Genomic DNA, 23,872 nt, shown 5'->3' on the forward strand with positions numbered 1-23,872 from the left:
CTGAACAAGTTGATTAGGATAATATGTCAAAGTCTATGTCTGCTGGCTATTTAGGAACATATAGTACAGCTTCCCATGTATATCACAAGCTTTGTGGAATGTGCATCCTTGTAAACAGATCCAAACTGTCTGTCTGGCAAGCCTTTGGTGACCGAGCTTTCTCCAATAAAATTCAGTACAGGAGAATCCCATGGTTAAACCTACCATATTTTGATCAGATATAAAAGATCCATTTTTGTTTACTATATTGCAGGTATTAAAATGGGTAGATATGTGAAACAACCCAAGTTAGCAACAATAGGAACTTGCAAACTAGGTGTTTTTAACACCTGCATTAAATAATCACCACTCTTGTACATGCATAATAGGAAAATACAGATCACTAATGTTTTCTTAACAGTTTCTCCCACTTTGTACCTATTTATGGGTATCACTATTTTAAAATGGTTGTCAGATCTTTTATTTGTTAAGAATAACAGAATAGCCAAGGCTTACCTGGTGAATGGTAGTTGTAGACTCTGAAAGGAACTGCAGTTACCATTCCAACTTTCATCATTTCATAAACACGGAATCCAACACAGAATAAATTGTCTGATGGAATCTGAAATAAAAAGCAAACAATGCAAACTTTCACATTTTTCAGAAGTCAGTGACAATGAAATAAATATTGGACGGTAGCATAAAACATTAAGAATCAGATACCTACTTTCCACAAAATTTGACTTATACTCATTGATAGAAAATAGGAAGCAAGGGGGTCAAAGGACAGAAACAATCTCTTACATCATTATTTGATGAAGCTGAATTAAACCTAAGTTAAAATAAAAGTTCTGTTTTTGAGCTTCAGGTTAACACTTTATTCAGATAAGGTAGAGGGAGTTCCCATTGCATTGGATCTGAATGTCACATGCCATAGTAACAAAGAACTAGAAAAGAGCAACATTTGGTTGGGATGACATTTGATGGGTTGGTCACTTAGAAATGAGCTAATGAGAATTATTTTAACTTAGGAAGTTGAAAATTTTTGGGGTCCCGAGAAACCTTTGAAAGCTAGTGAATGACTATCTTCAAAACTGAGATTGTTGGATTTTTGGTCACTAATAAAATGAAGTGAAATGGTGATAAAGAAAACTAGAGTTGTTGTAGAAATTCAGGTCATAATGTTATTGAGTATTGAGTAGACATAAGGTGCCTATTTATGCTTCTACTTCTTTTGCTCTTATCTGGAAATAAACCTTTTTAAAATTGATGACTCCTGCATTAAACCTAATTAGTCAAAGGAGAGGATTGCAAAAGACCATAAGACATAGAGCAGCATTGGGCCATTGGCCATTCAATCATGGCTGATGTGCTTCTCAAACTCATTCTCATGCCTTCTCCCTGCAACCCGTGATCCCCCTACCAATCAAGAACCTATCCATCTGTCTAAATACATAGTGTCTGAGCCTCCACAACCCTCTGTGGCAATGAGTTCCACAGATTCACCAACCTCTGGCTGAACAGATTCCTGCTCTGTTAAAGGGTTGTCCCTTCACACTGAGGCTGTATGCTCAGGTTCTAGTCTCTCCTACTAGTGGAAACATCTTGTCCATATCCATTTTATCAAGGCTTCTCAGTATCCTGTATGTGCATTTTCAGGTTGCCGCATTTACACTTTGCTTTCTTAACATATTTTCCTGAACAAATTACATTTTCAGAAGTTACTGGAAAGCGAACATTCAATTTCTCCCAGTGATAGTCTCTTACTTAATCTATTGTATCTGCGTTAAGATGTCTAACTTTTAGCATTGAGGAGTGCTTTAAGCACCACCCACTGACAAAATTTTCAGACTTGACAGGGAACAGTTTACGACCTTGAAGGAATAAGACATACCATCAGATTTTTTCCTCATTGTCTCTGAAATGATAGCTAACATATTAATGTGCCAACTTGTATATTGTTGCTATCATGCAATAAACTACATACTGTTTGCGATAACAGCCTCTACTTGGTAGGACTATCAAATGTTTCTTTATCCACTGCCACATTAAGACTCAGCAGGCTTTGTAGATCCTGACTAAGGAGGAGAATCGTGACTGCTAAACTGTCCAGATGTATCATACAGTGTGAAGAATAGTGGTGGGGAGTCACCTTCCAACAAATTCAGCATTAATTTCTAACAAAAAAAGAGTAAGGAAACAAGAAAGGAATTTTCAAATTTCTTACTGAATCCACTTGAAGAATTACACTTTTATCTGATATTCTGTAGTCAGAAATCAAACCATCAACTCCATATAATAGCTGAAAAAGAAGTTGGAAACAAAGTTTATTAGAATCATAGAATCTCTACAATGCAGAAAGGGGTGTTTTGGCCCATCCAGTCTACACCAACCCTCTGAACAGCATCTTTCCCAGATCCAGGCCCCTAACCTCTCTATAATTTCACCTTTACATGGCTAATCCACGTAGCCTGCACATCCCTGAATCCTACAGGGAAATTTTGCATTCCCAATCCACCTAACCTACAGCTTTGGACTGCGAGGGGGAACTGGAGCACCCAGCAGAAACCCACACAGACATAGGAAGAACATGTAAACTCCATACAGTCACCCAAGGCTGGAATGGAACTCAGGTCCTTGCTGCTGTGAGGCAGCACTGCTAACCACTGTGCTACCGCTCTACCCTTTTAGAATTAAAATAAGAATCATTACGTTTGTAATTTTTAAATATGAAACAACATATTTACAAGTGCTTAACTATTTTTAAATCATTCTCTTCTGGTATTAATCCAGTGTTCAAGGTTATTTCCATGACAGAATGTTCTGATTCATATACATATTCTTCAGGCCTTGGTATATATCTAAAAGCAAGAATTAAACAAAATTTAGTAGGCCAGTTTGGCAGTCCAATATTAATCCCTACAGTTTATTTGCATAAGTGTTAGTATTTTCATACCATTGTGCTAGATTTTCAAGGTACTTTATAAAATATACAATGAAAGTCTATCATTTTCTCTTCTTTGTGGAATGTGGGCATCACTGGCAAAGCCAGCAATTGCCCTTGACTGACTGACCTAGAATATTTCAGAGAACAGTCAAAAATCACTTATGTTGCAGGGGGTCTGGAGTCACATATAAGCCAGAAACAGGTAATGGATGGCACATTTCCTTCCTTCATCATTATCCTTCAATGATATTAGCGAGCCAAATGGATTTTTCATGGTTACCATCACTGAAACTAGCTCAATTCCAGATTTGTTAATTGAGTTTAAATTCCACAAGCTGCCTAGAAGTTAGAACAGCATTAACTTCAGTTTCTGGGACAAGTTCAATGATGTTACCATCTTCCTCTAAAACTGACCAATAGTTTCTACACAATTCTACAACTGTCTCTTCCTTTCAGAGGTCTTTACTGAAAATAATTTTGCTATGTGATCCCACTGAAAGAATGGGAATAGGTACAAGTTTACAAATTCATCAGTGTCAGATCAGATAAAGGGCTAGTTTTTTTCATCCGATATAGGATCAAGAACTGAATTGGGCAAGCAGATAATTTTTCATCTTCAGGCAGGACTTGTTTACTACCACCATCCACCTCTGAGCCATTATCTCAGGATTGTTCTGCCCACACAGAGCAGTTAGCCAATTAAAATAAAAACACTTTGAAAACCAGAAATCCAGAATAAAAATAAAAATTGCTGAAAAAAACTCAGCAGATATGGTATCTGGGCAGAAGTAGAGGTGACAATACAGGTTGACAACTTTTCGTTAGAACCCAATTTAGCATAGAGACTTAAATAAAGTAAAGGCTAATTAAGACAGTTATTAGAGGGTGACTGAAATTTTACCCATGATATTGGAAGACCAGTTGCATAGATGTTACTTTCAGCAGCAGTCCACAAGATCCTATGCTTCAGGACTTTGAGGCCCTCCCTATCTACCTTTTCTCTAGCCATAGCTTTAGATATCCCTGTGACAAGCTTTCCCCTTGGCAGTGGTGACCCAGTAGTTGTGGTCATTCTCTAATTCAAATGTCTCACAGGTTGATAAGACAACGTCTTAGCTGGTCAAGTTGGAATGTAAACTTTTTGTCCAACATTACTAGGATGAATTCAGACAAAACAGGCAACATAGACTATGCAGGTTTTGAAAAACTACAGGTTCACAACTAAAATGCAAAAAGCTGCCAATGCTGGAAAACTGAAACATAATGAGGTAATATTGAAATCAGTACTCAGTAAGTTATGTCAGGATAATAGACAGTTAAACATTTCAAGTGCACGTGTTATTACAACAGTGGCTAATCTGTTCTCACTGCAAACACTGATTGACCTATTGAGTCATCCCAATGTTTTCTACTTAAAAGGCAAGATCACAATTGTTTAGACATTAATGCTTCTTATTCAGATTTCTGTCACCGTGAACAGCCCACTACAAAACTTACTGTGCACAAGCTTCAAGACGATAAACTATTTCAACTCCTGCAGGACGTGTATCTGCATTAAAGGAGCATGATTATTAAATCAGAAGTAAAAACTGAGTTAACGAAATAACATTTTTAGCATGTAAATAACTTTTTTAAACACAAGTATTGACAATATAGTAGAAGAAAGCACATTTTTTGCTTACAATAAAACTGAGCATTGAATAGTTATAGCAGAATTAGTATACTTGAATTGACAATACAAGCAAGCATTTAACAAAATCCAGCTTCATCTTCAAGAAAAGGTAAATGCCTCTCACTTCATTCCTTATCCTCTTAATTGCTTATACCTCCTCCCATTTAACTTTCCCACATGATCCCTAATGCCATCTTTCAAGATGTCTCTCACTGTGGAATTCCAATGTGTGGAAAAATCTAGGTGTCAAATGTACAAGTCACAAAAGGTTGGAATGCAGTTACAACATTTAATCGGGAAGGCAAGTGGTATGCTAGCTATTATTATGACAGGAATTAAACATTAAAGAAGGACGTTATGCTTCAATTAGATGTAGCATTGGTGGGACCACATTTTGAATACAGTGTGCAGTTTCGATACGAAGAGTATAAATGTGCTGGAGGAGAATTACTAGATTGATACCTGACTAGTTGGACAGCTTGGGCACTAAAATAAAACAAAGAACTGTGGATACTGGAGTTCTGAAACAAAAACAGAAGTTACTGATGAAATTCAGCAGGTCTGGCAGAATCTGAGGGGAGAAAGCAGAGTTAACGTTTCAAATCCAGTTGTTATGAAGACTTACAGGACTCAAAACATTGGCTCTGTTGTTTTGTCCCCATAGAATGTTGGCAGACCTGCTGAATTTTGCCAACTTCTGTTTTTGTTTTAGATAGGTTGAGCTTGTTTCCGAGATGGTATAGAGACGACATGTATTCTGGTGGATGGAAGAACTAGGGATGCTGATTTAATATTAGGGGTTATCCTTTTAGTACAGCGATGAGGAGAATTTTTTTCTGAGGGTTGTGGGGCTTTGGAACTCTGCCTCTGAAAATGTGAAGGCAGGATCACCAAAATCTTTTTTAAAACAGCAAAAGGTAGATAGATTCCTGTTAAGCAAGGGAATCAAAAAATGTTGGGATAGATGGGAATGTGTAATACAGAACACATTGGTCAACATGATTTTGTTGAATGGTGGAGAAGGTTTGATGGGTCAAATGGCCTATTTCTGCACCTAATTTGTACCTATGCATACGCAGCACTGTTGAAGCCCAACAGCCCTGAATTCTAATAGTCTTAACCAATGACTTGCCTAGAAATGTCCAACTCACCAAACTAATGTAACTGAGATCCAAGGGCTGATACCAGGTGGATCACAGGCTTACTCATACTGTGGCAGGGATAATTCTACATCCAGTGCATACAACCATGTTGCATTTTGCATTGGCAGTATTATTACTAAAGAATACTAAGCCATTCTCCCATACTGAAACATTCTTTTATTTAAATATTGCATATGAAAAGAGCTTTAAAAAAAACAAGATGAATCCTTACAAATATTTTAATACCTAAAGTGTCTATATCATAATATTACTACTGACCTGAAATGATTTTTGTGGCTTCTATTCTTAGCGAGAAATCACAAGTTTCACTGGACGTGCTAATGACATAATACACACTCCTCATCTACATGTCAAACAGAATGCAATCAAACAATGCACTTTTAAAATATGCAGCCTTATAAATATTGAAATAAATTTGAACCATTTACTTTAGTTAGAAAACCTGCAGTGTTGAATAATAACTACCAAAATTTGTTTAAAAGTTGTTCATAGTACAGTTTTCCTTATTATACCCATTAGCAATTTTATTCCCTTAATCTTATTAAGGATGGCAGAAATCAGATATTAGGTATCAGCTTTGTAATTGATTAGATAACAAGAAAGTGACTGTTTCAGTGTCTGACTACATTCACTAAATCAATCTGAACAGAAGTGGCACAAGTGTCACACTTTATGTCTATGACACAAACAGCTGGTCAGATCAAAATTATCGAGAATCTCCACCTCTAGGAATTTCCATATTTGAATTTAGGATGAGGACAAAGGCAGCCTCAACTGCAATTCCAACCATTGCTGAATTATTGGCAAACTTTGACTAACAGTTCACATGTTAAATCACTGCTGTTTTTTAATGTGCAGATAGAATAATGGTCATGAAAAAGATGGGCAGAATGTTATAGGGGTCTGAGTGACACGGGCTGTGGTGAGATTTGTGGCTAAATGAGCTGGGAGAACTGGGGATGCCTATCTCAATATTGGAAGCATCTCACTACATCTTTTATACTTTTGCAAGCGATAAGGTGAGGATCTTGCTAGGCAGTGGTGAGTTGCCAACTGAGTGGGATTAAAGATTGTTAAATGCTTTATTAATGTTACAACTCATATTGGTAATGTTCAACTTCTCCTACCAAATTCGCCAAACAAGCTGGTCATTGAGAAATCTTGACATGGATATCAGAGGAGTATCTGACACCTTCAGTTCACTGTGACCAGCCTTGTGTTACTCAGCACTACACAGCATGACGGAGCACAAAGCAGGGACACCTGCAGCATGCACCCCTCATCCATTGGCATCCAACAATTGCCAACCTCTCATGACCGTCAAGGTACCTCTCCGATCCTTTGGCAGGATGCTCAGGAAGAACAGACTTGCACTTTAAACAACAGCAATTAATACTGAAAAGCTCTAGCAAGGACAATGTTGGGCTATGGATTGGGCCAGGCTGCATTGTAGGGTTGCTTGCTTTCTTTGTGTTTGTTCACTTAACACCTATCTGCATGCTTGCATCGCCAAATTGCTTAGTGAAGTTACATAACCCACTGGTGCGCCTTGCTGGGTACCAGTCCTCGATGAAAGGAGCAGACCCAACATGCCAGGCCAATCTCTCACTTACACCTTACATTAGAAGCTTATATGGCAAACACACTGCATGTGCAGTAGGTCTGCAGCCATGCCTCACTGGAGTCCACAAATGCAACCTTCATTCATACGGTCCCAGCATAGTAAATCGAAGGCCTCCCAAATCAGTCTAGGAAATTGGCCACACTCAGGCATTGCTTGAAGTGATCTTGGAAGGGGTCATTAACTCTGATTGGTAGGTAAATCATGGTCAATCCTGTGGCACCACACAGGACAGTCTGGTGGGGGGGGGGGGGGGCGGGCGGGGGGGAAGGGCTGAGAGATATACAGCTGGTGTCTGGGCACTTCAAATCCAAGGCTGTTCAGTTAGGTCAGTCAGGAGGATGAGCCACAATCAGTCCTTTGGGTCCATAAGGGGAAAGAGGAATGGGGAAACAAGGGTAACTGCTGCCAAATGAGGGAGAGTCAAGAATCCACTCCTCAGGATTGGAATTTGCAGGCTGGGGAAAGACAATTAGAGCTGTGAAGTAGGGAGGGGAAACAGTATTGGTGAGGAGGGGGTGTAGAAAAATGTGGATGGGAATGGGGTCATGCGGTAAGGGCAGTTTGTTCACAGTAAGGAACATGCTGGCTTTGAGTATGACACACCTGGCAGGGTCACTTCTTATGCCAGGGTAGGGGGGTTGGGGAAATATGGGCAGGTGCAAGATCATATACGTGGGGACTCGGAGTTATGAAACCCTTGGGGTCTACAAGATGGGCTACCAACTGGGGATCTGGATTTTCAGGGTCTTACCAGCCTGTAGAAGCACAGGCTAATAGCTACTGGCTGGAGGGTTCAGAGTTAACTTCCATTGTGCTGGAAATTGAAAATGTGCAATGAGAAAGAGAATGGCTACAACCACTCTTGGAGTGGGCGGGGTAAGTGACTCGACTTGTGTGGTAGCGGGGTGCAGGACACAATGATATAAGGATCTATAAAGTGAAACAATATTACACACTGACGACACACTTTACAGGACACAGACCAGCAGGGTTCCTAATCCCTGGCTGTCCTAAAGCGTTAGCTCCCTGTTTGCTGTACACCTTCATGCTCCAGACATCACTGACCATCTCAATGACATACTTTTGGACAAAGGACAGGGAAAGAATGGAGCTATTTTAGGACAAGGGGAAAAGCTGCAGGCATTGTGTATCTTGCTTCCACAAGCTGCATCGCGTTGTCACCAATGCTCTTAAATTGCTGGGGCAGGGAAGGTCATTGAACTTTTAAAGCATTACTGGCCATTCTTCCTTACTACAGAAACCATAAGATATTGGAGCCTCCCTCCCTTCTTAACAAGAGTGTCACATTTGCCATTTTCCAGTTGTCTTGGACCTGCCCAACTCCTACAATTCCTGAAGCATCACCAATGCCTCCTTCAAAACTCTAATGTATCCCATCTTATCTAAGTGATTTATCTGCCTTCAGATCTTTCAGCTTCCCCCAGAACTTCTCCTTACTGATGGCTACTACATTCGCCTCTTCCTCTGATGCTCTTGAAGTCCCATTGTATCACTGGTGTCTTCCACTGTGAAAATTGATGCAAAGTGTCTATTCAGTTGCAGTGCCATTTCTTTCTCCCTCCCAATATTACTTCTCCAGTGTCAATTTCCAGTGGTCAAATGCTCACTCCTGCCTTTATTTCTTTAGTTATTTTAAAAAATCCTTGCTCTCATATTTCATCTTCTCTCCTCCCTTATTTTTTTCTAGTTATCCTGTGGTGGTTTCTAAATGCTTTCAGAACCTCTGGCTTCCCACAAACCCTCACCAGCTTGTACACTTCTTTTAATGCTGTCCCTGACTTTCCTTGTCAGCCATGGTTGCCTCATCCTCCACTTAGCAGATTTCTTCTTCCTTGAGATGGATTTCTGCTGTGTCTCATGAACCACCCCAAGAAACACTTGCCAATGCTGCTCCATCATCTTCCCTGCTTGGGTCCCCTTCCAATCAACAGCTCCACCCTCATCTTTGCAGTTACCTTTATTCAACTGTAATATCATTGCATTGGATTCCAGCTTTGCCCTCTCCAACTGCAGGATGAATTCTCAGATTATGGTCACTGGTTCCTACATGGTTCTTTCACCTTCAGCTCCCTAATCAGGTCTGCCTCATTATACCTTACTAAATCCAGAATTGCCTGTTTCCTAGTGGCCTCTACCACAAGCTGCTCCAAAAAAATTCCATGGACATTCCACAAATTCCTCTTCTTGCAATCCGCTAACCTGATTTTCTAGTTCACCTCCATACTGAATCCCCCAATATTAATGTAATTGTGCTTTTCTTACACACGTTTTCTATTGCCTGATTTATTTTCATCCAGACTACTTTTATGGGGATAGTATATGGCTCCCATCAAGGTCTTTTTTCCTTTGCAGTTCATCAACTCTACCCACACAGATGCTACACCTTCCAACTCTACATCACTTCTTGCGACTGATTTAATTTTATTTCTTATGAACAAAGCAACCCCATCCTCACCTGTATCCTTGGATATTCAGTTCCCAGCCCAGATCCCCTTGCAGCCACGTCTCTGTGATCCCCACAATTTCACGCCCATGAATTTCAAATCTGTAGTATAAACCTATTTACCTCGTTTCAAGATGGCGCTGATCCAGGTGGTGACCTCGGGACAGGATGCCAGCGTGGTGGCATGGCCTTCTCAGCCTCTTTTGTACCAATATCTCAACCAGGACCATTAGGCCCCTCTTGGAGAATATATGGAACATATCTGGTAAGTTGAGTTGTTCTAGGAATGCCACTTGGTAATATTGGGATAGAATTAGATGTGAGGGATGCCATAGTGGCCGCTAGATAGCTAATAAGCCATGTTTGGTAAGATACAGCGAGAAATTTTGTTTAGTCTCGTGACGAGAATCCCTCCATAAAATTCAAAGCAACTTGTACATTGTCAAAAGAACATAAAATTCAGCCCAATGTTACCCCAGTAGTGCAAATACTGTTTACTTTACCCTCACTCTATCCAAGAGAAAAACTTAAAAAAGGACAAAATTTGTAAAAAGGAGAAAACAACTGTAAAATTGATAAAGTGTGAAGCTGGATGAACACAGTAGGCCAAGCTGCCTGATGAAGGGTCTAGGCCCGAAACGTCAGCTTTTGTGCTCCTGAGATGCTGCTTGGCCTGCTGTGTTCATCCAGCTTCACATTTTGTTATCTTGGATTCTCCAGCATCTGCAGTTCCCACTATCTCTGTAAAATTGATACGTGGACCATGAATCTTAAAATCTAGGTCACATTGGATATGATGGCATATCTTTACGACACTCAAGGGGCTGGGAAGGGAGGTCTGATCCAGACCAGATATAAGTGGTCGTAAAGCTAGAATGGAATGAAACAGGAGTGAAATGGCAAATTTTTCTCAACTATTTTCAGAACTCCATCAATTCTAGTATGACAAAAACTAGAAAACACTGGAAATGTCATCTGGGAAATGTGGAAGAAAAAATAAGCCAGTAAAATATGAACATGGAAGGGAGCATGCCAATCAAGGGACTTAGAAGATGAAAGAGAAGCTAAGATAAGTAGATGGGAGAGAATCTTTCCTGGCCTAGTTGGCCAGAATCAGAGATACCTGAAAAACAGAGCTTAAGGTGGTGGGGGTGGAGATTGAAAAGGGACCCAAGGGGCAACTTTTTCCACGCAGAGCTTGGCATGAGTGTGGAATAAGCTGCTCGAGGTGGTGGTATAGGCATGGCAATTACAACATTTACAAAGGGTCTGGATGGGGTTATGAATACAAAGGGTTGAGGAATATGGGCCATGTGCTGGCAAATGAGACTAAATCTGTTTAGAATATTTGGTTGGCCAAAAGGCTCTGTTTCCATGCTGTATAACTCTATGACTCTAAGTGGCCATCACTTAACTTATGCTTGTGTTCTGGTAGCAAATTGAACATTGTAGCGTATTTCCTTGAATGTTGTTTTATTTTTGGAAACTTGATAATTAAGAATATTGATGAATTATTCTAATTCTGTTTGTTCTTGAGCTCATACATCACACAGAAGATATTGTCATTAATCATTACCCAGAATTAAGTAAATGAAAAAGTAACCTTTGAAATAAAAAAAATCATGGACGCAAATGGCAACGATGTATTGACAAACAGTGATGTGAAGAGAATCAATTCACTCACATATGCGCAAATGTCAGAAGGATCCTTCTGAGAATTTCAGATTACAATAGATTAGGATCAATTATAAACACGGTTATGATCTTGATTCCATTATTGATAGAAACCTCTAGTGGCTCCAGATGTTTAGAGACATCTGGTGATTACCAGTCTCTCCAGTAACTGTCAAGCATATTAGAACTCCGAATATGGGATTTCACCATTGCAGACTAGATATGATGAAAGATTTCAAATTGCTCCTTGAGTAACTAGACACCAGAAAAGGCAACAGCAGAAACAGCTCAGTCGACCTTGCAAAGTCCTCCTCACAAACATTTGGGGCGAGTGCTAAAACTCGGAGAGCTGTCTCATAGACTTGTCAAACAGTCTGATATAGTCATACTGACAGAACCATACCTTACAGACAATGTCCCAGACATCACCAACACCATCCCTGGATATGTTCTACTCACTGCAGGATAGAACGATCAGAGGTGGCGGTACAGTGGTACACGGTTAGGAGGGAGTTGCTCTGCGAGTCCTCAACATTGACTCCAGACCCTATGAAGTCTCATGGCTTCAGCGTAAACCTGGGCAAGGAAGCTTTCTGCTGATACATGTAGCATCCTCCCTCAGCTGATGAATCAGTACTCCTCAATGTTGAGCAACACTTCGAGGAAGGACTGAGGATGGCAAGGGCACAAAATGTACTGTGGGTGTTGAATTTCAATGTCCACCACGAAAAGAGTGGCTTGGTAGCAGTGCTACAGACTGAGCTGGTCGGGTCCTAAAGGACAAAAGCTGTTAAACTGGGTCTGCAGCAGGTGGTGAGGAAACCAACAAGAGGGAAAAAATACTTGCTCTTATCCTTACCAGTCTGCCAGCTGCAGACACATTTGTCCATGACAACATTGGTAAGAGAGTGACCACTGCAAAATCTGTGTGGAGACGAAGTCCCAAATAACCTCCGTTATGTTGTGTGGCACTATCACCATGCTAAATGCGACAGACATCAAACAGATCTAGCAACTCAAGATTGGCCACCCATGAGGCACTGAGGGCCATCAACAGCAGCAGAATTATACTCCAGCACAATCAATCAGTAACCTCGTGGCCTGATATATACCCGACTCAAGCATTACCATCAAGCCAAAGGATCAACCCTGATTCAATGGAGAGTGCAGGAGGGCACCCCAGGGCCAGCACCAGGCATGCTTGAAGATGAGGTGTCAACCTGGTGAAGCCACCAAACAGGACTACTTGTAGCATAACAGCATAAGCAGCAAATGATAGACAGAGCTAAGAAATCCCACAACCAAGGGACAGATCTAAGCTCTGCAATCCTGCCACATCCAGTCGTGAATGGTGGTGGGCAATTGAACAACTCACTGGAGGAGGAGGCTCCACAAATATCCCCATCCTCAATACTGGAAGAGACCAGCACAAAATACAAGGCTGAAGCTTTCTCAGCAATCTTCAGCAGGATGTACTGAATGAATGATCCATATCGGCCTCCTTCAGTGGACCCAGCATTACAGATACTAGTCTTCAACCAATTCGATTCACTCCAAGTGATATCCAGAAACAGTTGGGCACAATAGATACTGCAAAGGCTACAGGCTCCGACAACATTCCAGCAGTAGTACTGAAGACTTGTGCTCTGGAGCTTGCCACTCCCCTAGCCAAGCTGTTCCAGCACAGTTACAACACGAGTATCTACCCGACAATGTGGAAAATTTCTCAAGTATGTCCTGTACACAAAAAGCAGGATAAATCCAACCTAGCCAATTACCACCCCTTCAGTCTACTCTTGATCATCAGTAAAGTGATGGAAAATGCATTAACTGTGCTATCAAGCAGCACCTGCTCAGAAATAACCTGCTCCGTGATGCCCAGTTTGAGTTCCACATTGGCCATTCAGCTCCAGGCCTCATTACAGCCTTGGTCCAAGCATGGACAAAAGAACTGAATTCCACAGGTGAGGTGAGAGTGACAGCCCTTGATATCAAGGCTACATTTAACTGAGTGTGGCACCAAGGAGCCCTGGCAAAATTGGAATCAATGCCTATCAGGGGGCAAATTCTCCACTGGTTGGAGTCTTACCTGACACATTAGAAGATGGTCGTGGTTATTGGAGGTCAGTCATCTCAGCTCCAGGACATCTCTGCAGGAGTTCCTCAGGGTAGTGTCCTAGACTCAACCATCTTCAACTGCTTCATCATAAGGTCAGAAGTGGGGATGTTTGCTGATGATTGAACAATGTTCACCACCATTCATGACTTGTCAGATACTGAAGCAATCCATGTCCAAATAAACAAGATCTGGACAATATCCAGAGTTGGGTTGGCAAGTGACAAGTAACATTCACACCACACCAATGCCAGGCTATGATCATCATCTATAAGAGACTGTCCCTTGGCAGTCAACAATGTTACCATCACTGAATCCCCTACTATCAACATCATGAGGGTTATCATTGATCAGAAACTCAACTGGACTCATATGTACAGTGGTTATAAGAGCAGGCCAGAAGCTGGAAATACTGTGGAAATTAACTCACCTCCTGACTCCTCAAAGCCTGTCCACCATCTACAAGGCACAAGTCAGGAGTGGTGAAGGAATACTTTGAATTGCCTGGATTAGGGCAGCCCTAACAACACTCAAGAAGATTGACACCATCCAGAACAAAACAGCTCACTTGATTGGCACTACATCCTCAAGCATCGACTCTCTCCACCACTGATGCTCTGTAGCAGCAGTGTACTACCTACAAGATGCACTGCAGAAATTCAAAGATTCTCAGATAGCACCTTCCAAATCCACAACCACTTCCATCTAGAAGGACAAGGGCAGATACATGGGCACTTCACCACTTTCAAGTTCCTTTCCAAGCCACTCACCATCCTGACTTAGAAATATATTTCTATTCCTCCACTATCACTGGGTCAAAATCCTGGAATTCCCTCCCTAAGGGCACTGTTAGTCAACCCACAGCAGGGGGACTACAGCAGTTCAAGAAGGCATCTCACCACCACCTTCTTAAGGGCCACTAGGGACAGACAAGAAATGCTGGCCAGCCAACAACACGTGCATCCCACAAATTAATAATAAAAATCTAAATACTCAATGACATTGTAAGAGTAGGCCAAGTAATGTACAATCAGGCTACATTTAATTATTTGCATTCTTATTCTTTACCACTTAATTTTTTTGAACACGGCAGAGTGCAATGACAATTTGTTACTTACATTAACAATGGCTGTGCCAGTTCTACCAGAGCTTCTTACAATTACATTGTCATTTTTCTCAATCTGCCAATAGTAAGACAAGAATGAACAAAATATTAACAGTCCTTACAATGAAAATGGACAAAATAATGAAGCATCCTGTACTTCAAAGTTATAATTTCAATAAATGCAAACCAAAACATCTCAATCATAAAAAAAAGCTTACTTCCAGTGGTCTTGTGAATGCTTTTTCTTCATTTAGTTCAAACTTCTGAATGTGGCCAAGTCTCTTGTAGTCCACAGCTATTGACATACTAAGTTTAGCTCGCTTCATATTAATAACATATTCTGAGAGACTTTCAAGGGCTGTTACAGTGTCCTGCCATTAAAAAAAAACTTGCCATTTAGAATTTAGTATAGATACTCCACAAAAACTAAACAACCCTCTGACTCAGCTGAAGAGAAGACAAAAATGTCATAAGGCGTAAAAAGTAATTTTAAAAAAGCTACACTTTATAGATTCATTCAGTAATTTGCAACACAGAAGGCTATTCAGCACATGGAGACTGAAATAACTCGAGAGGCCGGTATCCCCATTTCTAAGTCACCCTTCATTTACACACGGAAAGTCCTTGACATTTAACCAGTTCTCTCTAATCTAACAATGATCTTACTTTTTGTGCACCCTCTTTACAGCTGTAACTTTGTATTCCTTTTTCTGTTCAATTACCCTATAATCCTTGTATGTTATGATCTGCCTTTACTGCATGCAAAACAACCTTTCACAGTACTTCGGTACATGACAATTATAAATCAGATCAAATCAAAGCAAATCAAATTAGAGCCAGCTGTCAGAGTGAACAACACCTCTGACAATTCTGTTTATATTTATCAGCCAGGGTTCTCTGATTGGACCAGATTAATAGCCCTAAATGGGAACTCATTCTATGAGGTCCACCTGGCTGAACTCATTACAATCACTACATCCCTCCCCTCTGGGTCTGAGAATATAGGCTTGTTCCTTTTCTTGTTGCCCCTCCTAGGGCGTTTTAGCACTGGGTCAAGTTCCAGCAACTCTGCCCCTCGTATGGGCAGTATGTAATGCACAGTAGCTTGCCTCTTGAACCTGGAGTATCTTGGAAGAAATCCATTCTCCTCTTTAGGTGACAAAGGTGTCGAGGCAGCAACATCTGCTGTGCCCATCTCAAATTCTGAGGTACCATGTACAATTGATACAGAGGGAATGCTTGGGTTCCCGAAAAGTTGAAAAGATAGTTAAGAAGCCAGGCACATTTTGCACCCACCACATTTGCAAGATTGTACCTTTCATATTGCTCCAAACCGTCATACCTACTCAAGCTTTACATATTGATAGACTTGCGTCAACCTCTCTTATTCTTGCAAGCATATTCCCATGGTTCCTACACCATTCCCTAACACAAACTATCTCTCTTGCTTAGCACAGTCCTATGTCCATCCTTGTCATTCTTGATGCCATTTCATGCACATACATTCCCCAACTCCTGGTTCAGGAAGATTAGATTTAACCTGGTGTGGAGCCTTCTCCCTATTAGCAGTCCACTGGAGCTATGCATGAAGGGTGGTCCTATAATCAAATAGCAAACAGGACAGTTTGGAATTTATTGAAGCTGTCGACTGTTTCTTTAAACGTGCCCTCAAATTTTGACAGCTCTTTCTGTCAGACCATTGGATGATGGATGATAAGGAGCTGTCCTTACATGATGAATATCATTCAAGTTTAAGAAATACTCAATTTCCCTGCTGGTAAATAATGGCCCATTTTCTGTGACCAACACTTATGGGATTTCATGTATTGCAAAAGATGCATAGAGTTCATTCGTTAAACATGAAGACAACAATAGAAAAACTGCATGCATGTCCAGCCACTTTGAGCGGGCATCCGCAAAGACGAGAACATTGAGCATATGAAGGACCCGCAGTCGATGTGTAACGAGTTTAAGGTTTATCTGTCTATGCCCACAAATGTGGGGGAGCTGCCGGTGGTAATTTGTGGTTATGCTGGGCACTGCTTCAGCAAAGTGTCTATTTCTGCATCCAATCCAGGCCACCAGATATAACTAGTTGCCTTTACAATCCATCAATATTGCAAATTTATGCCCATAAAGTATTGGTAGAACTTCCTGTCTCCAAATATGGCCATCAAGCCATCCTTCTCTATCTAGATGCATTTATGCACTGCGTTAGCCATGGATGGATATGCTATTAGGCATTCCTCTCCATTGGCCCACTTATGAGCTAATACTACCTTGATGTCGTACAGGAAGGCATTGAGCGTCAATACGAGATCTTGTTTGCGATCATAGTGTGCCAACACCTTAGAGGATGATGGCTGTTTCTTCACTTTCCTGTAGTCTATGGTTTGGCTATGTAACCATTTCCAAAGCTGACTCTTTAAGAGCTGATGCAAAGATGCCAGGATGGAGGCCAGGTTACATATGAACTTTTTATGCCTATGGAAAGACCTGAGCTCAGGGACTGACATGGGAGCTGGGGCACCTTTGATTGTCCTCACTTTATCATCTAACAGGTATAACCTGGTCTTGTCAACTTTGTGGTACAGGTAGGTCACTTACAGTGTCTAGAATATATATTCTGTCCTCCTAAAGCATATGCCTGCCTAGGAGAAACATCTAAGGATTATGTCCAAGTTATCTAAGTGCTCCTTATTGGTTTTCATCTTGATAAGCGATTACCTTGCAAAATTTTCTCCATCGTTCTGAATCATTGCATAGGCTGACAATGCAGTTTTGAATATAGTCCAAACCATCATGGGTATTAATTGTAGCAGACTTTTGGAAATCCTCATCTAACTGCAAATACAAGTATGGCTCATGTCCAGCTTTGTACAAAAATCCGCTATGCAAGGGATTGGGTATTTATCCAGCTGCAAGGTGATTTACAATTTATTTAAAATCCTCACAAAAGTGAACTAATCTGTCAGGCTTCACAATTGTTATGACCAGTGCTGCCCATTCTAGAAATTGGACTGGTTTGATGATTCCTTTGCTTTCCAACCTTTTGATTTCTGCTTCTATTTTTGTCTGTAAGGCAATTGGCACTGGGTAGGCCTTGCAGAATTGCTTCTTGGTCAACATGCAAGGTGGCCTTGCTTCCTGATAGTCGCTACACTTCACTTTAAAAATTCTGGGTACTTAATTAGCACTTCACTCAGGCAGCCATTTTCTAATCAAAAAGTGTGAAGACAATTGAGGCAAACTTTTCAACGATTTCACCCAATCAAGCTTGGGCCTGAGTCTTTTAATACAAAAAGTGTTAACCAAACCAGCTGTTTCTCATAAGAGACCCAAACCAAAGTTATACCCTGAATCTGTAAAGGTCCCTGGTACAGGTTCTTGACTAGCCAAGGTCTTGTGCAAACTTAAGGATTAGACTCCAGTGAATTTTGTTAAAGTCTGGTTTTGCAATCACTAAAACAGCCACACCAGTATCGATCTCCATCACAACTGGGTGACTATTTAACAAGATGTTCATTTTGTTTGGCTCTGATTTGCATGATGCTAAGCACTTCAATTGTTCAAACCAAATCTCAGTGGACTTACAGCATGCACGCTCCTGGATACCAGCTTATGAGTTTTCTTACTCTAGGTCTAGCGGGACTTTTTTGCTCCTCGTGACTGAATATTGGCAGCAACAATGTTGGCTTGCTTCCTGGATCCTGAAGAAAAATGTTAACCCTTTGGCCAAGGCTTGACTTTATTTTGGGGTTTTGCTAGAGTCCCTCTGTTCAGAATTTGTCCTGAGTGAAGCTATGCAACTGCCTTCACTCAAGTGGTGTTACCCAAGCTCAGTTGGAGTTGTGAGGGTGTCCACTTCCATTGGAGTAGCCTGCAACTTAGACATTCCACTTCCTGCATTTTCCAAAGGCAAAGCCAGCTGTCATGCTTCTTTGAAGTGCAGTTAGTCTTCAGCTAGTAGGTGTTTTTGCACGATTATATCATTAATCCCTTATACAAAAGGGTCTCTTAGCATCTCATTAAGGGTTAAACCAAAGTTAAATACCTGCACTGGTCATATTAACCTAGTCAAAAATCCTAATGTGGATGCCTCTGGTTCTTGAATTGCCAATTAAGACTGATGGCATCTCAAAGTCAGGGGAAACTTGGTGTCATAATATTCTTTAACTAAATCTGTAAACTCTTGAAAGTATCTGGTGCTTCAGGGAAAGTTAGCCTCCTAATAACCAAAATAGCTACAAGCACATAAGCTGTCAGGAGAATTACATGTTACTTATCTTTCCCAATGCTATTTTCCCACAAATTAAAAAATGCAATTTTTCCCCACATACTGGGCCCAGTCTTCAGCAGAATCAAATGAGTCAAATAGCTGCATGACACCAGAAATGCTTACCCCTATTCAAAGATGACTGTTGCAAGCAAAGTTTTTCAGGAGTGTGCTTTGAACCAACTACACAGGGGCTGGTGTCCTGTCACCAAGTCACCCTTTATTTATATGCATAAAGTCCTTAACACTGATGCAACTTCCTCAGAATGAGCCAAACCTCCGGCACTCCTGTTTATATCTATCCACCAGGCCTCGCTGATTGGACCAGATTAACAGGCTCAATCAGGGAACTCATACTCCATGAGGTCCTCCTGACTGGTCTTGTTAGTAAACCAATTAGTCCAATTCTGAAGAAGGGTCTGGGCCCGAAACATCAGCCTTCCTGCTCCTCTGACGCTGCTTGGCCTGTTATGTTCATCCAGCTCTACACCTTGTTATCTCTTTGGTCCAATTCCCATTCTATTTTCTAGGCTTGTAAGTTTATTTCCCTTAAATGCATTCACTTAATTTGCTTCTGAAATCATTGATCATCTCTATTTACACCACCCTGGTTAGCAGATCCTGTTTATTCAATTGGCGGGCCATTGAACAGACACCAATGTTCTACTTAAGCTGGCAAAATTCCTGCAAAACAACTTCAATGGAATGGGCAGTGGGTCCAGTCCATGTCAAGTCCTGGGTTTTCTAACTCTCAGACAGTTAACATTTTAGGGAGAATGAAGAGAAAAACTTCAAAGACATTATGAAGCTCTCATTAAAGCATCACAATATTGACATTAATGACTTGGAGGAACTTGATACTAATTGTTCAGTATGGCGACAACTAGTCCCTCAACCTTATTCACACTTTAACTTCCAAAGATGACGCACAGTGGTGGTAGATAAGGGGAAGAAAATAAGCAACTTCTGCACTCTAGATTCCACTACTGCTTGGAATGTCCTTCTTCATTTGTCAAAGATCTATGCATTTGACTTGTTCAGACACAAGAAAAACTATGGCAGAAATTTGCGAAACTAAGTAGACTTCAACCTTAAAATCAAAGGATAAAGGCAGAAAACTATATTCTTTGACTCACTGAGTTATATAATTTGTGAATCATTTAAAATCAACAGACATTTTATGTTAATAAAAACAAAAGATGTTCATTCAAGCACAATTCTAACCACTGATCTTCCAAAAAAAAACGAGTTCTAATATTATTGTTCCTCCTTTAGTCATACACACATCATGTAACTTTAAGATTAGGTCATATTTTTGTGAAAGATATTGCAAGAATAAGATAAATACAGTTACCTGAGTTGAAAGAAATCCTCCACCATAGCGCTGTTGTTCAGTGAGCCATTTAACAATGGGATTTCCATATGTTTTATCAGTGGAATGCACCACAGCCAGAAGAGCATATGATGTTGTTTCTACTATTCGTGCTGTTACTCCAACCTCAGAAGCTGATTTTTCAGAAATGTCTTTCCAGAATCGATGTGACGGGGGATTTCCTGATGAATAGCAAACATTAAGCCTAATTTGCAGTACTTCAAAATTATCTAAGGAAGTTACTCTCTTAAATTAAAACTTGCCCAGTTTTACATTCTCTTAAAACAAAAGTAATGGATGATTTGTTTCTCAAGGTTTGCCATCTTTGAAAGATTTATTTTCTATCTTTAACTTTTTTCTACTTGTTCACAACTTTGTATTTTTAAGTACATTTTCCTTTACTGAATGCAGTAGGTTTGTTTTATATTTATGAAGATGTGAAATGCCAGGGAAACTGGAACATCTTTTAAATTCAATTGTCTAGCACTAAGGACTCCCAGGTAAAGTGCAATGAAGTTAGCTATATCAACCTCAAAACAGGTCCATTAGTGTACCAGTATGAATTTTTCTACTTCGATCATTATGGTCTACAATGAATGAAACTGTCAATTTTTGAGAAGTGTGAAATGGGGGAGAAAAAACACAAGTACCTCTTTTCATTAGAGCCAAGGCAAGGCAATTACAAGGCAAGTTCAATCATTTCAAACTGTTAGTTCTGTCAATCATTTTACTTCCTCTGTTTCCTCTTTTTGATTTCTCTTTTATTTTGTCCTTCTGCAAGCAGTATTTCCTTGTTTGTTTTTTTGCTCAATTACCATTCTTGCTGGTCCCATATGATTCACTGCTTTGTCACTCAATCTTCCCTGCATTCTATACTATCATAGACCTTACTTTTGTCCAGGTTTGATTCACCCTTGCCCAAAACCGATTCTATCTCTAACTCTTCCCAATTCTGATTAAAGTCTTTGACCTGAAATATTAACTTGATGCTGACAGGCACTGGCTGATCTGCTGAGTATTTCCAGTATATACTGTTTTTATTTCAACAAGGTGTCTTCTTTGAGTTCATTTGAAGATCTGCACGTAGATCCTTAAATTCATAATAAGAAAATAATTACAGTTATAGGGCAGAATTTAAAGCCCTCTAGCAAAGAGTTTAGTGATAGGATGGGTATTTAGTTGTGCTATAAGGATGCAGGGTTGGGACCCTTCCTCCTTATCACCTTCACTCAACTAGGTCTAGGACATAAAGGTTCAAAGATGACCCACCAATCTCGACATTAACTGAGGAGAATAAGTGAGCTTACGGGCCTCATCCAGCTGCTGCCAGGACCCAGCTAATTTTAGGTGAGAGCAACGCCACATGAGCTGTCCCAAAGTAAAACTCAGTTTGGTTTGTTTGGAGCATTCCTAGACAGGTCTTTCTTACAATCACACTTTCTTACAATCCCCTTCCTACCCAGTCAGTCATGACCTGTTAACGTCTGGTTAATCATATTTTAAGTTTGTTAATATCTTTATTTAAGAGTAAAAGAGACAGGTGGTGGCTAATCATTTTTAAGTATGTAGAAATAGGAAACATCTATGATATTGGGTGTGGAAGGGGTAGTATGATTGACCAATTCATAAACATTACTCACAAAGAAAGGTATCTTTGTCTTCTATCTCAACAACTGGCTTGGATCCAGATTGACACAAGTAGCAGAGGACGGTTTCTTAACAGTAATGAATGGAAACTCAGTGTAGTTTACAGACAGGTGATTGTAACTGGAGTAATGTTGGAGAAGAATGACTGAAATCAAGTTCAAAGCATCAGGAAATGATTTCCCAATGTTGTTTTGTGAAGCTAAACTGTATGATCAATGGAAAAGTGAAGTACATAATTGAGTCCTTTCCAAAGAAGAACATGCTATAGCATTCACATTATTGTTTCCAACTAGAAGCAGAATCAAGTTTAAAGTATTTGCAGAGCTGCAAGTTCAAAATAGACCATGAGGAAGATGTGAATAATCCATTAAAAACTATGGTCAAATGTTATGAGAACAATGGCCTATTAACAGTATATGAGGCTTGGTCAGATTTTGCTAAGTTTAGAAAGCAGGACAGATATTCACTAGAGGAACACGGAATGGAATTTAACAGACTAAATACAAGACTGCAAAAAATTATATTTGGAGATTCTTAATCCCGCACTTGCCATTAAATTGTTGCACTATGCTATGATTTTGAATACAAATAGGTTCTTGGTATTAACTGAAGTTAGATTTTTCAGAAAAAAACACATATTCAGCAAATTTAAAAAACCCCTGGGAAAACATTCATAAAGCCTTCATGTGTCAAATGTGATATTCAGCAATAACACACAGAATGAAGGATCCAATAGTGAAACCAAGCAAAGACTACTCAAAAGGTCAAAAGCAGCAATATGATGGAGAACCAAAACTAAAGGGAATGAGGATAGGGATATCTCTGGCAATTATAGCAAATGACAAGAATTGGGGAATGGTAACAGAAGAATAAATCTCAAGCTTGGTTGAGGAAAAGTCAACAGGTGGTGGAAATGATTTGAAGAGCCATTATGCAATTAATTGCTGTAAACTGAGCAACAATGTATTCAAAATTATGCATGAAACAAAAGATTTGGAAGAAGAATATGGTGATACTGATCAGCCAGAAGGAATTACCAGTGACAGTATCAGTTACACGAAGATTCAACCCAGTAATGATGAATATTTTAGTTGCTAACTCAATGAATTGTGCTGTTGGACAGTGAATGCATTAGCACAATCTATAGAGTGAATAGATTAAAATGACATCTGGAATCTTTAAATAATCAGAACCACAATGAAGAAATTCGAGAGTTCTGCTTCAGGTCTGGGGTTGACGATGTGCTGAAATCACTAAAAGGATTGGCGATTCCCTATAAATACCTGGCGTAAAACACTTGATCAGCATAGATGTAGTCTCAAGTGAAATACTCATTCTGTTGAATCAGCCATCTATGCAGCACGTCCAAATGAAACTAGATATGAACACGACAAGTCAATTGTTTCTGGGAAGAGAGTCGATTTACAGTTTACACAGTCAGGTCATTATTGTATATATTCTAATCAACCTGTTCAGATGCTATCACATAACTCTGGGAGAGGTGGTACTTAAACCTGGGCCTCCTGATCCAGAGGTAGGGACAAACCTCTCTAACAGAAATATTAAGGAAGTGTTATTGGCATCAGGTGATGGAAACTTAAAGGAAATATGGCTAATTATTGTGAAACTTCATCAGCAGTTTGCCCATCTGTCTTCTCATAGGTTAAAAATCCTAATAAAGGATGTAGGAGTAAGGACTAATGTGTAAACTAAACTTTCAGGAGAGATCGGCGATAAATTTGAAGACATAATATAGGTGCAATGATACAACTTTGAGGGAAGTACAGCAGCAGAGGGACCTCGGGGTTCACGTACAAAATTCTCTGAAGATGG

The 23,872-nt window shown here is 40.1% G+C and overlaps 1 protein-coding gene across 2 annotated transcripts in view; it reads right to left on the reverse strand.

The window, feature by feature from the left end:
• c5 (complement component 5) overlaps nucleotides 1–23,872 on the reverse strand; it is a 123,232-nt gene that overhangs the window by 10,273 nt on the left and 89,087 nt on the right. For both annotated transcript variants that reach the window (XM_059638287.1, XM_059638286.1), the window contains 8 exons: nucleotides 20,375–20,574; nucleotides 14,963–15,115; nucleotides 14,758–14,820; nucleotides 6,020–6,104; nucleotides 4,424–4,475; nucleotides 2,738–2,840; nucleotides 2,207–2,281; nucleotides 496–601 (listed from right to left, as the gene is read on the reverse strand). In XM_059638287.1, coding sequence (XP_059494270.1) covers nucleotides 496–601; nucleotides 2,207–2,281; nucleotides 2,738–2,840; nucleotides 4,424–4,475; nucleotides 6,020–6,104; nucleotides 14,758–14,820; nucleotides 14,963–15,115; nucleotides 20,375–20,574 — 837 coding nt within the window. The remainder of the gene's footprint in view (nucleotides 1–495; nucleotides 602–2,206; nucleotides 2,282–2,737; nucleotides 2,841–4,423; nucleotides 4,476–6,019; nucleotides 6,105–14,757; nucleotides 14,821–14,962; nucleotides 15,116–20,374; nucleotides 20,575–23,872) is intronic.

Source organism: Stegostoma tigrinum, chromosome 29 (genome assembly GCF_030684315.1).
Source record: "Stegostoma tigrinum isolate sSteTig4 chromosome 29, sSteTig4.hap1, whole genome shotgun sequence".
Taxonomy (NCBI): Eukaryota; Metazoa; Chordata; class Chondrichthyes; order Orectolobiformes; family Stegostomatidae; genus Stegostoma; species Stegostoma tigrinum.